Below are 13,338 nucleotides of genomic sequence, written 5' to 3' on the forward strand. Positions count from 1 at the left end.
GTGGTATTGAATTACTTTTGAGTTGAGATCTGAAAGATAAGAAGGAACCAGTCTTCTAGTGACAGGTCTCAACACTAAAATTCTGAGTCTATGATAATTTTGGGAACCATGTCTGCCAACTTTGAGATATCCAGTGGTAAAAACCGCTGCTCCTAGAAAATTCTCTTATATGCCTTATGTTGTATTTAGAGACTAGAATTTTTTTTAACCTAAAGAGAGACTTAAAGAGAGACTTCAGAGCTTGTTAAATCAGACCACTTCTCTTAACAGTGAGGAAGCTGGTCTCCAGGGAACTGTGCAGAAGAGGACTGGAATCTGGGTCTTCTGATGTGAAATGTAGTGCTCTTTCCTCTCTTCCAAGCTCTTGACATCCTCTTGCTCAGTGTCATTCTAACAAGAAGGGTGACAACATCACACTTTTTTTTAATGTAACACTTAACAAAGCTATTTGGTATTCATTATCTCTTTCAAGCTTCTCCCCACTCTGAAAAATCAGCAACTTGAGGCACCAAATATTGTTTCACTTTATAAGCATCAAAGTTCCCATTTTGCAAATGAGGAAACTTAGATCCAGATAAGTTAAAGGACTTTTCTAGAAAGGTTAAGTGAATAGCTCAGGCAGCAGCAGTCAAGTATTCTGACTCATGGATTCAAGTCTGCTTCTTCCATTATGCTTTAGGAAAGTAGATCAAGTAGTCTGAAAAAAGAAGAGATGAATGGTAAATGGAACTGAGCAGGAAATCAGATAAAGGAAAAGACAGGTTTACTGTGACTCTGCTGGTCAGTTAAGACTGCTTTTCATAGGATTATACCTTACACTATCCCTGTAGCTGGTTTAGTTTCACCATATTTCAAAATGTGCTAGTTACCTTTCAGAAACTAAGGCCTAGTTTATTTATTAAAAAGAAACACAAATATTAACCTCATCTCCAGTATGTCTACTGTAATAGGAAGTAGGTAGGTAAGGATCTCATCTAATTAGTAAATATTTATCAAGTGCTACCCAGTGTTGGCAGTAAGGGTACAAACTTTGCCCTCAGTGACTCCTTGACTAATAGGTAGAAAGAAAAGTAAAAGTGCAATGGAAACATGTAGAACTGGGCACATGAGAGTGTGGGCTGACGTCAGTGTCAGAGAAAGCATTTCAGTTATTGATTACTGCTTAATAAACTACCCAAAATTAGTGGCTTAAAATAACCATTTATTTACTCAGGATTCTGTGGGTCAGGAATCCTAGCAAGGCCCAGCCATTCTATGTAGCATCAAAAGCCTCTCATGAGGTTGCAGTTGGGTAGTGGTTAAGGATGGAAGATCCAAGATGACTTCATCTGCGTGTATGATGCTTTGGTGGGGATGGCCAGGAGTGGCTGGGACTCTCCTCTCCCATCTCCCCTTCATGGCTAGCTTAGACTTCCTTTGTGGTACCTGGTGTTCTAAGCTGTGATTGCAAAAGCTACAGATCTGTTAAGGCCCAACCTCAGAAATTACACAGGATTGTTCCTGCCACATTCTGTTGATCACAATGTAGGTTCTTGATGATGAAACAACAGGATCACATTCCAAAAGAGCATCTTGGACTGTAGATTCTTTTAAGGCCATCACTGGAAGCACGGTACATTTCAGAAAGCTTCCTAGAAGTGCTGGTATCTAAGTTAAGTTTTGATGAATGGGTTAGATTTGTTGGGCAGTGTTCCAACAGGAGCAGCAGCAAGTACAGAGGCCAGAAGTATGAGAATATCAGCTGTTTATGACTCCCTTGACTTTGAAATGTCTAGAAATAGAAATGTGAGTGAAGTTGAGCTCAATAGACTAGACCCCAGCCCTGATGTTTTCTCAAATACCCACAGCTGCATGATTTCAGAGAATGGTTTAGAACTGGAAGCCCCCAAAGCTAGGGGGTTATGACAATCATAACCATTGTCATGATTAGGGGTGCCTGCTGTCAGAGGACACAGGTCAGCATTACACAAACTTTTTAAAAGGGTGTTATTTCTTAATTCTTATTATGAGGATTCAAATGGCTGTTGAAGTAAACACGTGAGATGGGGTTTGGGGCAGTTAACTCTAATCATTTTTTAAAAATTTTTATGGGGGCTGGGTGCAGTGTCTCATGCCTGTAATCCCAGCACTTTGGGAGGCTGAGGTGGGTGGATCACTTGAAGTCAGGAGTTTGAGACCAGCCTGGCCAACATGATGAATCCCAGTCTCTACTAAAAATAGAAAAATTAGCCAGGCGTGGTGGTACGCACCTGTAATCCAAGCTACTTGGGAGGCTGAGGCAGGAGAATCGCTTGAACCTGAGAGGTAGAGGTTGCAGTGAGCCGAGATCATGCTACTGCACTCCAGCTTGGGTGACAGAGCGAGACTCCATCTCAAAAAATATTTTTTATGGGTACATAGTAAGTGTACATGTGTATGGGGTACATGAGATATTTTGATACAGGCATACAATGTGTAATAATCACATCAGGGTAAATGGGGTATTCACCTCAAGCATTTATCATTTCTTTTTGTTACAAACATTCCAATTATACTTTTAGTTATTTTTAAATGTACAGTAAAGTTTTGTTGACTGTAATCACCTGTTGTGCCATGAATTACTAGAATTTTATTCATTCTAACTTTATTTTTGTACCCATTAATCATCCCCACTCTTCTCCCTGCCAACTACCCTTCCCAGCTTCTGGTAACCATCATTCTACTGTCTGTCTCCATGAGTTCAATTCATTTAACTCTAATCTTTTTCTTCCTTGGCAACCTTTTAATCTTTAATAAGAAATAAGTCATCTAAATTCATCATAATGGTTAAATATGTGAAAATGGTAGCTACTGATCAGTCTAAGCAGTGATACGTAAGAGGGCCTTGTCAGTTAAGACCATCAGATCCTAATACTAAAGAGTTTGTGTACCGTGTTCATTAAGGTACTGTGGCATAGAAACAAGCAAACCAGGCACCTCCAGGTTGACCAGACTCCAGGAGAGATCAGCATCAGGGGATATATCATAATCAACAAATGCTTATTGTCAACCTACTGCAAAATGCTATTTCTGGTGTCATGGAGAACATAAAAGTTTATGATTTATACTTTGCCCTTAAACAAGTTAAAATTTACAAGGCACTAGAAACACAGGAAGATGTAGAACACTGGGAACTGTCACCAGGAAGGATGTGATACACACTGCCCAGTGAAGGGTATGGGCAGAGAGTGGTATGAAGTTTGTCTACAAAATTGTGGGTAGAGTCTTCTAGGATTAACTCCTGACAGAAGAGGAGAAAAGGAGGAACAATTTGAATCAAGTCCTGAAAGAATAGGTAGGCTAGAAATCTATCTACTCATCTGTTGCAACATCTCAGATTCCAGATAGGAAAACTGCCCTCAGTGTTGCATTTTGAGCTATGCAAACATTTGAAGAACATTCATTTTTCAATTAGAAAAGTAAAATGGTTGCTCTCATTAATCATGACTAAACTTTATGTCTCTTTAACTCAGAGTCTCTCACGAATTTCCTCTCAGTGCACAGAATACCATGGAAAAAGACCTTTGCCATTGTTTTTAACTGACTTTTAGAGATTTAGTTATATACCCAGATATTTTCATTAGTATTCTGTGAGTAGAGCTGTTGATGGAAATCAACATGGAACGGTTAAAGTGTCTGTAAAGCTACAAAAGTGGGTATTTTTAAATTGAGGGTTTTTTCCCCTTTTTTATTTATCAGTTAGCTGCCTTATACTTACTATGGCCTAGTTAAAATTGTATATTCCATTTAAACACAGTATCTACCCAAAAAGTTACTCAGCTAGGGTTTTTGGTTTAATGTAGTATAGACAGATTGATATACACATACACAAACATAAACACACGCATATATATACACACACATATTCTTATATATACATAAGTATACACATACATACACACACATATGCTTATACATACATAACTATATACATATATATATCTATATATATACACACATACACACATACACACACACAAGGAAAAAAAGAAAATGATGTAAGTGAAATAGCATATGGGAGAGGAAGGAGAATTATGTGTTTTGGGACAGCAGGGTTAGAAAGACCAAGAAACATTTAAAGATTCAAAACAATAGCATTTAGCCTGAAATCTACTTTTTATCATCTTTACCCAGCCATCAGAATGAAGAAAGACAGTGTCCAGCTGTAGCAGTAGTTTGGTAGCAGGAGAATTAGACGTAAAGGTACTAATGCCTGAGGGGTGGGTCATGAATTAATAATTGCTATGTGGCGGATGAGCCCCGTCAGAAGAGCTGAAAATGAGGAAGTTGCCTTGCAGAGCACTATCAATCACTCAGTGACCATAACTTCCAGTAATTAGTGTATTTTATGGGCCTTTGCTTCAGTGGCTCGAAAGCACATATGCTCCAGTCACAGCTAAACTTTGCTGGAGTAATATTCCAGGATGATTTATCCTCCTGCTGCACTGGGATATAACCCTATATTAGGTGAAGATTGTGAACTAAGCTGCAATAAAGTGTAAGTTTAGGTACAGTTTGCCCAGGTTGAGACCTCAATGTATCATGCTTTTCAGCATTCACGGTTAGGCTATAGCAGGCAATCATTTTTAACAGTGAAACAAATAAAGCAATTAAAGGAATAGCATTAGGATATTGTACTTGTGAATTACTGTTGCCCTCTTCCTGTTTAAGTGTCTGCTGTAATAAGCCCATTTCTTTTTATTTTTTTAAAAACGTACTCTGTTAGAAACATTTGTTCGTTTTTTGTTTTTTTTAAGTTCCAGGGTACATGTGCAGGATGTGCAGGTTTGTTAAGAAGTATTTATCTGTAATGCTGTCTTTTCTCCCTTATTATTAATAATCTGGGACAGAATGCAGGACCTTCTGAATGGTAGAAAAGTGCTTGATTTATTTATTTGTGCTACTGTTTGGGCTCCTTAAGTAAGTTTGTATCAGTGGACTTTGGTGAGGACAAGTAGTTGTTGTTTTTTGTTTTGGTTTTAATATTGGCACCCGTTAAGGCGCACTCCTGATGGGACCCTCACATTTAGGCTCTTTCTACACAAAGAAAAAACATTAGTTACAAGCTCTCAGACTACTTGGCACTTTTCGTATAGGCATAATGAGTTATATGCTGTGGCTCACCCACTGCATTAGAAGTCTATGAGGTCTTTGCAGACAGGGTCCTTTGCCATTGCCAAAACATTTGTAGAGCCCAGTGTTCCTAGGCTCTTAACAAGCTTTGCCACCAACTTACAGTATGACCTTGAGCAAATTAATTAAGCTGCTGGTGCCTCCATTGGGCCATAATTCTGTTTGCGCTGAAGAAATCCTTAGAGTTTATAGGAAAGAGTTTGTGAAAATAAGCATAAATTGAAATAGGAAAAAATACGTGTGGGTTCACTATATTCTCTTGAGAGTAAAGTATTTCTTCATCACTTTTAATGATGGTGTCTTTGAATTTCCTTAAATAGACACCAGTGATAAGCTAATTTCACAAATGTAGATGGAAGGGTGTACACAGTTTGATGCTTTCGTTACATTTATTATCCCATCTTTAATTTGCAGTGTATTATGATATCATACAAGTTAATAATAATAAAACAAACTAATTGTCTTTAATTAAAGTGAATTAGATTTTGATTTTAATATATTTGCTGTAGTGAGTACTGATAATGTGGAGGGTCCCAAAGGTTATTAGGGCATGTTTCTGTTAGGCCTGATGGTGTTAGTAATAATCCTCTTCCTCATAGTTCTAGACATGAACAAATATGTCACTTCATCAGTCTCTGTTACTCGCACTTATGCCCCTCCACAGGGGTTGCAGATTCCACAAGTTATCAGCTAATGGCGTTATACATTAAAAATTGAAGCTTTCCTCACTCTGAGGCCTTTCAAGGCTTTGTTCTTAAGCCCCAGACACTTTGGAGTGCAGCTGCAAACTATAGGCAGAAGATTAAATTAATTTGTAACTCTTTTTTTTTTTTTTTTGGTCCTGCATTACTAAATCCTCGACATTTAATTGAAACCCTACTTCAAGACGCTTTGTGTTTCTGTGTTCTTTGTTGTCAGTTTAACCTCCAAAGCACTTTAACACTGGTAAATTGCCGTTATATCCTTTGGATTGTTTTTAAACCATTCAGTAAGAGAACAGTGAAATTGATATATGGGGAAAAAAGTAAAATCTTAGAGTAGATTTTGAGGTATTTAATATTTATTATGGTTCTTCACCAGCATAGTTTCAGATGATTTAAACTCTTTCTCTAGGACTGTGTAAATTGGTCTTGGGATGAAATCTCACCTAGGGAATTTTATGTAATCCAGTAGTTAAGTCTGATTTTTTAAAGTTTCCGTGTGTCTGAGTGTTCCGAAGTGGCTGCTGCATTTCTATAAAATGAAGATTTAACTGCAGCGCACAATCTAAATGCAAAATCCTTAGATGGAAATTTAATTGTGTAAAATGTACACGAGGTAATTAAGAACAAATTTTAGAACATTTCAGACTATAAAGTTGTCATTCAGCTAGATCACTGGCTATAATGAAAATGCTTATTTTCAATTTGTAGTTATGCCGAGAAACATAGAATATGTCTAAATTAAGAATAAAAAAATCCAGTGCTCTTCAGTAGAACTGTAAATGTAAAACTACTCCCACAACATAGTTGATATTCTGAGTAGGAGACTTGATTACTAAAAACATGTCTTGAATTTGTGTCCTGCACTTGTTTTCTGGCTACAATGTTTGTTTTCTCTTTATCATTTATGATTCTATGACAATAATTATTTTTATTATCAACAAAAGCCATTCTGTTGCTTTGTCAATAAATAACTTCTTTTTGTTAAAATACAAAGATTTTTACCGTGTTATATATTTGGCAATTGTTATGATCTCTCTTTCACACACAGGCACACATACAAATATATTTGTTATTTAAATTATAAAATCCAACATATTCAAATGCTGCTAACTGAAGAGCATTTTATAGATTGTGGTTGGCCAAGTCAAAGGTCAATAAGATGACACTAAGGAACGTCCTATTTTTAGAGTGAGATGTTAGTTGTTTACTGCTATTTAAGTGTATCCCCAACTGGTAACACTTCAGACCATTCTTTTTCAGCCTTTTACATAATAAACGTCCCACAACAGAGTCTTCAGCAGTTTGCTAAATCTTAAGTATTTGGAATTAAAGTGTACTTTTTAATTTAACATTAAATAGAATCCCTTATCTCTACCTCCACCCCCTGGCCCCAAATAAATAAAGCTTTTCCAAATCTTTTACGATGTGAGCTGCTCCCCTCCTGGGAATGAAAAGGATATGAGACCCATTTGATGAATTGCTGGCACTTATATGTGTCTACATTTTTCAGTACACTTTTTTAAAAAAAAACTAGACTTAAGCTGCCTATATTACATGCTTCTTTTGTAAAGATGATAAAGAGAGCAAAGATTTCTATTGGCTTAGGCCTAATCTATTTGCTTTGTTGTGATTCTTTTTTTTTCTTTCCTTTAACTGTTAACCTATTTATAAATCTAAATCTACATACAAAGGTCATTGGTTGGCTGAACTTAAACCATTTTACTCAGTAAATTTAATTAAGAAAATACAGTGCAACTCATAAGCAAATGAGTTTTTTCCTAGTTTTAAACCAAACCACCCTCTTGAGTGCTGATTGCCTTGCCCGACCCCTGGTGATACAGAAACAGGCAAAATTAAAAAGGACATTAAAGCTTCATTAAATCTGAAACACATTTAGTACAGTGACATATCTGCAGGCCATTTCAGAGAAGATTACATACTCTCTTTTGTAAGTTTCCTAATTTATAATACCTTGACAATAAAAACTGGGGAAATGCAAGTAGATTAATAGACCAGTAGGGGTACAAGATACAGAATGGCCCCAGGTCTGCCTGTGTGTGAAATATTCACTTGGAGCATATGTGCTCCTTCTTCCCCATAAGGGTCCCATGTTTATTTTGACTTTTGACAGCCTCATGGAGAACTCGTTCTTTTTTATTTATTTATTTATTTAGTTAGTTAGTTAGTTAGTTAGTTAGTTAGGGTCTCACTCTTGCCCAGTCTGGAATGCAATGGCATGGTCAAGGCTCACTGCTGTCTCTACCTCCCCAGGCTTAGGTGATCCTCCCACACTAGCCTCCCAAGTAGCTGTGACTACAGACACGTGCCACCACACGCCTCTCATTTTTGTAGAGAACTCGTTCTTCATGCAGCCATATCTACTAAGAAACCATTTTCTTTTTTACCTCCTCCCAGTAGAACTTGATAAAAAGAGTTCTAGAGCCTGGCTATATGTTTCCTTCTACTTTTCTATAAGACAAATAGTGTGGAACATAAACACTGTAGCTGCATTAGACCTAGAGGGATAGAGGCATACATAGAAGGCAGTGGTCCTCTCCTGGGGCCTTAAAATGACTGCTTTCAGTGCCAGCCTAATAGTGCACTTGCCAGTTTTCACTGGCATAGATTCCCAAGTCTTTCAACAGCTCAGTGGTGACACTCTGTAAGAGAGGAAGTGATTGTCATCATGCTGCAATAGCAGCGGTACCTACTAGTTAAGATCAAAGAACCATTCTCTGTCTTCTAACTCTAAAGAGGTCAGACCTGCAAGATGTCTTACAAGCAGTCCTCCCAGGAACATAGTTAAAAGGTAGGACTGAGGTTCCACAAGATGTCAGGAAATAACACTGAAAGCAAAGCCAGACCCATGAATGATGAGTTCACCAGTTTAAGCACTGGCACCTGTTCCCAAGCAGACTGGTACAGAGGGGCTCCCAGCTGACCAAACTGCACTAAATTTTCTCTCTGTTGTCTTGCATGGCATTGTCTTACAGAGCAAACAAATAACATCAGCCATCCTTTTTTACCTTGTACAGTCATGACAGAGAGGGCCAAGTAGATGAATGCACATTCCCAAGTTGGCTGGAGCCTGGCCTCTCTGTAGAACCATGACCACTTGCAACCGGAAGCTTTGTGTTGAATTGGGAAGAACTCACATTTTTTGCTGTATCTCACTCTGTTTTAAGCCGTCCATTTACCATTGCTTAATTCTTTAAATTGCAAGAACCAATGGTCAGTGTTGGCACCTGCCAGCTAGTTTAGATCTTGACTATATGTGTGGTGGGCAAGTTTCCTCTGTCTTTAAGCCATGTGAACAGAATTCTTCCATGGTCCCTAATGACATGCTGAGCATATACCCAAGTGAATGGCACAATGCCTGTGGAAGGTCTTGAGCTAGAATGTTCTAAGTGCTTTGTAGTAGTTATTAAGCTATTAGCTTTTTTAGGTGTGAGACTCTCCTCTTGCTGGTTTTCTAACTCCAAATGGAAGTATATGCAAAAGTCATAATCCACAGATCACTGTGATACCTGTTAAGTCACTGCAGACTGTTGCAAATGCCTAGTTCACCCACCACAGTAGACCATAGTAATTCCTCCTGAATCAGTGTGCACACTCTGATTGGCCAGAAACAAACTATTTTCAAAATGTAGGGCAAACCTACGAACCTGTATTGCAAGGAGGTGGGGTGGGGACAGAGGATGGGAGAACTGAGTCTCTCAGTCTCAGTCTTTCAGTCTCTCAGTTCAACAAACATAATCACACAAAACTTCGAAAGGGAGTTTGGCAAACATCTACACTCTCTTTCACCCCATCTTGTGATGTTTTTGTTATGTACAGTGGAAGAGATTAATGATATCCGTCAAATGAAATGATGATAGTATACCTATATCTTGAAAATCCATACACATATCAGTGTATATTTTGTGTACAAGATATGATGAGTACAAGGTAATGAAACTAGGTATTCTAAGACATACATATATACACATACACACAAGCATATGTGCAAATGAGTGTGGGCCTTTTCAAAGTAGTCACCTTACGAGGTCATAATGTTTATTCCTGTTACATGGCTATTGTTCATATTGGTTTTAGAACTTTGATAACTTCAGCATATTCATGTCTAAGCAACAAAATATTTAGTTTTTGTATGTGGCTTTGGGTTTTGGTAATATCCATAGGCTATTCAAACCTTAGTCTACAAATAATTTACATGATGAACAAGCTGAGGGGTATAATTTTAAATCCAAGATAAGGTGCATACTAATAAAATGAAATAGGTATTCTGTTAATTGAAATAATTCTAAAACAATTACAAAAGGAGAATTCAGAAATGTTTGAGCGGTGTCAGTGTCTTTGAAATAAGCGCAGAACTTCTCAAGATCTAGAAAGGCAGTTTCATATGCAGGAAGGAACACTGGATTAAGTTGCAAATCTTAGGGTCAGTTCCTAGGCTTCCACTTATTAACTGTTTGGGAGCTACTTCAGTGGGACTCTGGGTTTTAATCTTTGAAGTGGGTTGATGCTCTCTTAGATCCATTAGCGTTAAAGTCCCTGATGTTGCGATTCTCTTTGAAAGTAATTACAAATACATGTAAATGATGTCAGGACTGAGGATTGGCCACATTATAAAATTGCAAAGTTTTGCCACTATTTTCTTTAAATAGGTTTTTGTATGTTTGTTAAATTTTATCTTTTTGGCCAGGTGCAATGGCTTAGCCCTGTAATCCCAGCACTTTGGGAGGCCAAGCCAGGCAGATCACTTGAGGTCAGGAGCTCAAGACCAGCCTGGCCAACATGGTGAAACCCCATCTCTACTAAAAATACAAAAATTAGCTGGGCATGATGGTGTGCGCCTGTAATCCCAGCTACCTTGGGAGGCTGAGACAGGAGAATCACTTGAACCCAGGAGGCAGAGGTTGCAGTGAGCCGAGATCACGCCACTGCACTCCAGTCTGGGTGACAGAGCAAGACTCTGGCTCAAAAAACAGTTTATATCTTTTTGCTTTATATCAAGCCTATTCCTGGTTGGATCATTTTGTTTTTACAGGTGAGGATTCAAGGATCAAAATTAAGTGACTGGCTCAGAAACAGAGCAGTTTACAAATCAAGTTAGATTGGAAGCTTTCAGACTTAGACCTACAGTTCTGACTTCACAACCTTGAAATGGCCATTTTTCCCACTAGTGGGTAGAAAATGGATGAAAAAACTTTAACAAATGGATGAAAATAATGGCGCAGTTTTCAATTTCATAATAATGTCCATTCCCCACTTCCTACTACCCTCCATTTATACTTGTAACTGAAAATTTTGTGGGTTAGTAACAATTAGATGTTCCCATTTTACAAGACTAAAAGCAAAGAGTTTTTACATCTCTGTCTAGAAGAAACTGTCGCACACATGTAAATGTGAATAATGCCCATACAGCTGAGAATATTACTAAGGGAAACCACATAAGGATAATGTTTTGTTATTAAAATTAAAATATTTTATCAGGGATGCAACATCGTCCATTGAAAATGTCCATTCTAAATACAGCTCTTAATGTAATTACAGCAATAATTTAGTTTGTACATTCAAGGTTGTGAACTTTTTTATATTTGCTGGATGCAGTTCTGAAATTTAGTACTTGTCTGTCTTAAGGAGATCTGCCCTGCATGCAAATCTATAACTAGACAAATATTATTTCCTTTCCCAGCTTGCTCTTGGGAGGTTTCCATATCCTCAGGTAAGATTGTTCATTACTGCGTTTGCCACTGTGACATTCATTCCTATGTATGAAGGTGCAGGGAGCAATTGTGAACATTTGAGCCACATACAAATAAATCTGTCCTGTTAAATTGAAAAGTGGTATCTTAAAGGAGTCATTTAGAAATCTCTATTGATTTTTGATTTTTTTAAACTCCTGATTTTTTTCTTCTTGTTAAAGGTTGAGAGTGATCATTGTGCTTTTCCTTTGTGTGACATTCGGGATTGTTTTTTTTCCTGGTCCAATATCATGTACTCATTTTGAAGTTGGAGGAGAGAGCCAGCCTTTTCTTGATACACTTTTTAAGCTCTTAAATTCACTTAAAATTTTTTGAGTTAAAAGATTAAGACAAAGGGTGAAAGCATCTAATCTAGGTCATTATTTTTGCTAGGCAAATATATAGGCCCCCAATTTTATGAGTGTAATTTTGAACATATTATTTAAAAATATTTTGCTCCCTCCTGTCTACATTTGTAAGGAAACAAAACAGTCCATTACAGTAGCATTGCTGACTCTAATCTTTATTAAAATTTCTTTAAGATTTTTATTATAGAAGGGTACTAGCACTAAAATAGAAAGCTATTTTGTGGTTTGAAAATGATTCCCCAGTGTGTGGGGGAAATAAGTGAAATGTCTAGAGGGATGAAAAATGAATGGTTTGACTGTTTTCCTCTGGTTGATGTTCACTGTTTTTCTGGCATCTTGGTCTGTACAGGCCAAAGTGCCTAGAGGCATGTCTGATTTAAAGGTGGTGTTGGTCTCTGCTCTTTAAGCATCTATTAACTTGCTATTATTATGCAAATAAGTGTTGTATTACACATACTAATTTATGCATGGTTAGATTATGCAGATGCATCACAAACATGGTTATTGAATAATAGGATGGGGCTCATTCTCTCTACCATCTTTGTAAGCAGTTTTAAGCAAATTCTCCTGGTACCAATGTGGACATTTAAAGACCCTTTACTCAATGAAATGTCTCTTTCGTATTCTTTTGCTTTCATAGTTAAAGCCATCAGATAAGTGGAAGAGAAATCGTCCAAGTTGTTAGGTTCAAGAGTGTTAGTCTCACTTTTCAAATTCGTAGACTTTTTTGTTTAAATGTAATCTTTTCCTTAAGAGAAAATCTAAAATGCAGTTGCTTGGCATGAATGCTGGCATTTAGTGAGATTTTAGTGTATATAGCCTTGCTGCTTAGCTCTAGGTAACCCATCAAATTAAAATTACATTTTCAGGATTTATAGCTCATTAGAATATTTATCTTGGTAAGCTTCTTATTCTGTCAGTAATTTCTAAACAATTCAGCTTGGCCAATTTGTGAAATCCCCTAAAATTTTGAAAGTGAACTCACAAGCCCTATGCAGTATATTTCTCAAACAAATCTTAGTAGAAAACTTATAAGCCATCCAGTAAAAATTCCAAAGGTTGAGAATGTAGCAATATTCTTGAGATTCCTAATGTCTAGAGTAGTTAATCAGTGAGATTTGATGGGTGATGAGTCTAAGAAATGGATTTTGCCATGGCCGGGTGCAGTGGCTTATGCCTGTAATCCCAGCACTTTGGGAGGCCGAGGTGGGCGGATCACGAGGTCAGGAGATTGAGACCATCCTGGCTAACATGGTGAAACCCCGTCTCTACTAAAAATACAAAAAAAAAAATTAGCCGGGCGTGGTGGCGGGCACCTGTAGTCCCTGCTGAGGCAGGAGAATGGCTTGAACCCGGGAGGCGGAGCTT

General features: G+C 37.6%; 1 protein-coding gene and 1 long non-coding RNA gene across 3 annotated transcripts in view; one reads left to right on the forward strand and one right to left on the reverse strand.

Annotated features, from left to right (window-relative positions):
- Positions 1 to 13,338, forward strand: part of MAP2K5 (mitogen-activated protein kinase kinase 5) — a 263,443-nt gene that overhangs the window by 172,703 nt on the left and 77,402 nt on the right. The window contains exon 17 of one of the 2 annotated variants that reach the window (XM_001174814.6): positions 11,554 to 11,583. The exons of the other annotated variant lie outside the window; for it this stretch is intronic. Coding sequence (XP_001174814.1) covers positions 11,554 to 11,583 — 30 coding nt within the window. The remainder of the gene's footprint in view (positions 1 to 11,553; positions 11,584 to 13,338) is intronic. 2 annotated transcript variants of the gene reach the window in all.
- On the reverse strand, positions 501 to 1,457 carry LOC107968648 (uncharacterized). Its single transcript, XR_001710025.4, has 2 exons — positions 1,210 to 1,457; positions 501 to 697 (listed from the first exon to the last, which is right to left on the reverse strand). It is a non-coding gene; the product is annotated as an uncharacterized LOC107968648 (long non-coding RNA).

This window comes from Pan troglodytes, chromosome 16 (assembly GCF_028858775.2).
Source record: "Pan troglodytes isolate AG18354 chromosome 16, NHGRI_mPanTro3-v2.0_pri, whole genome shotgun sequence".
In the NCBI taxonomy this organism is placed as follows: Eukaryota; Metazoa; Chordata; class Mammalia; order Primates; family Hominidae; genus Pan; species Pan troglodytes.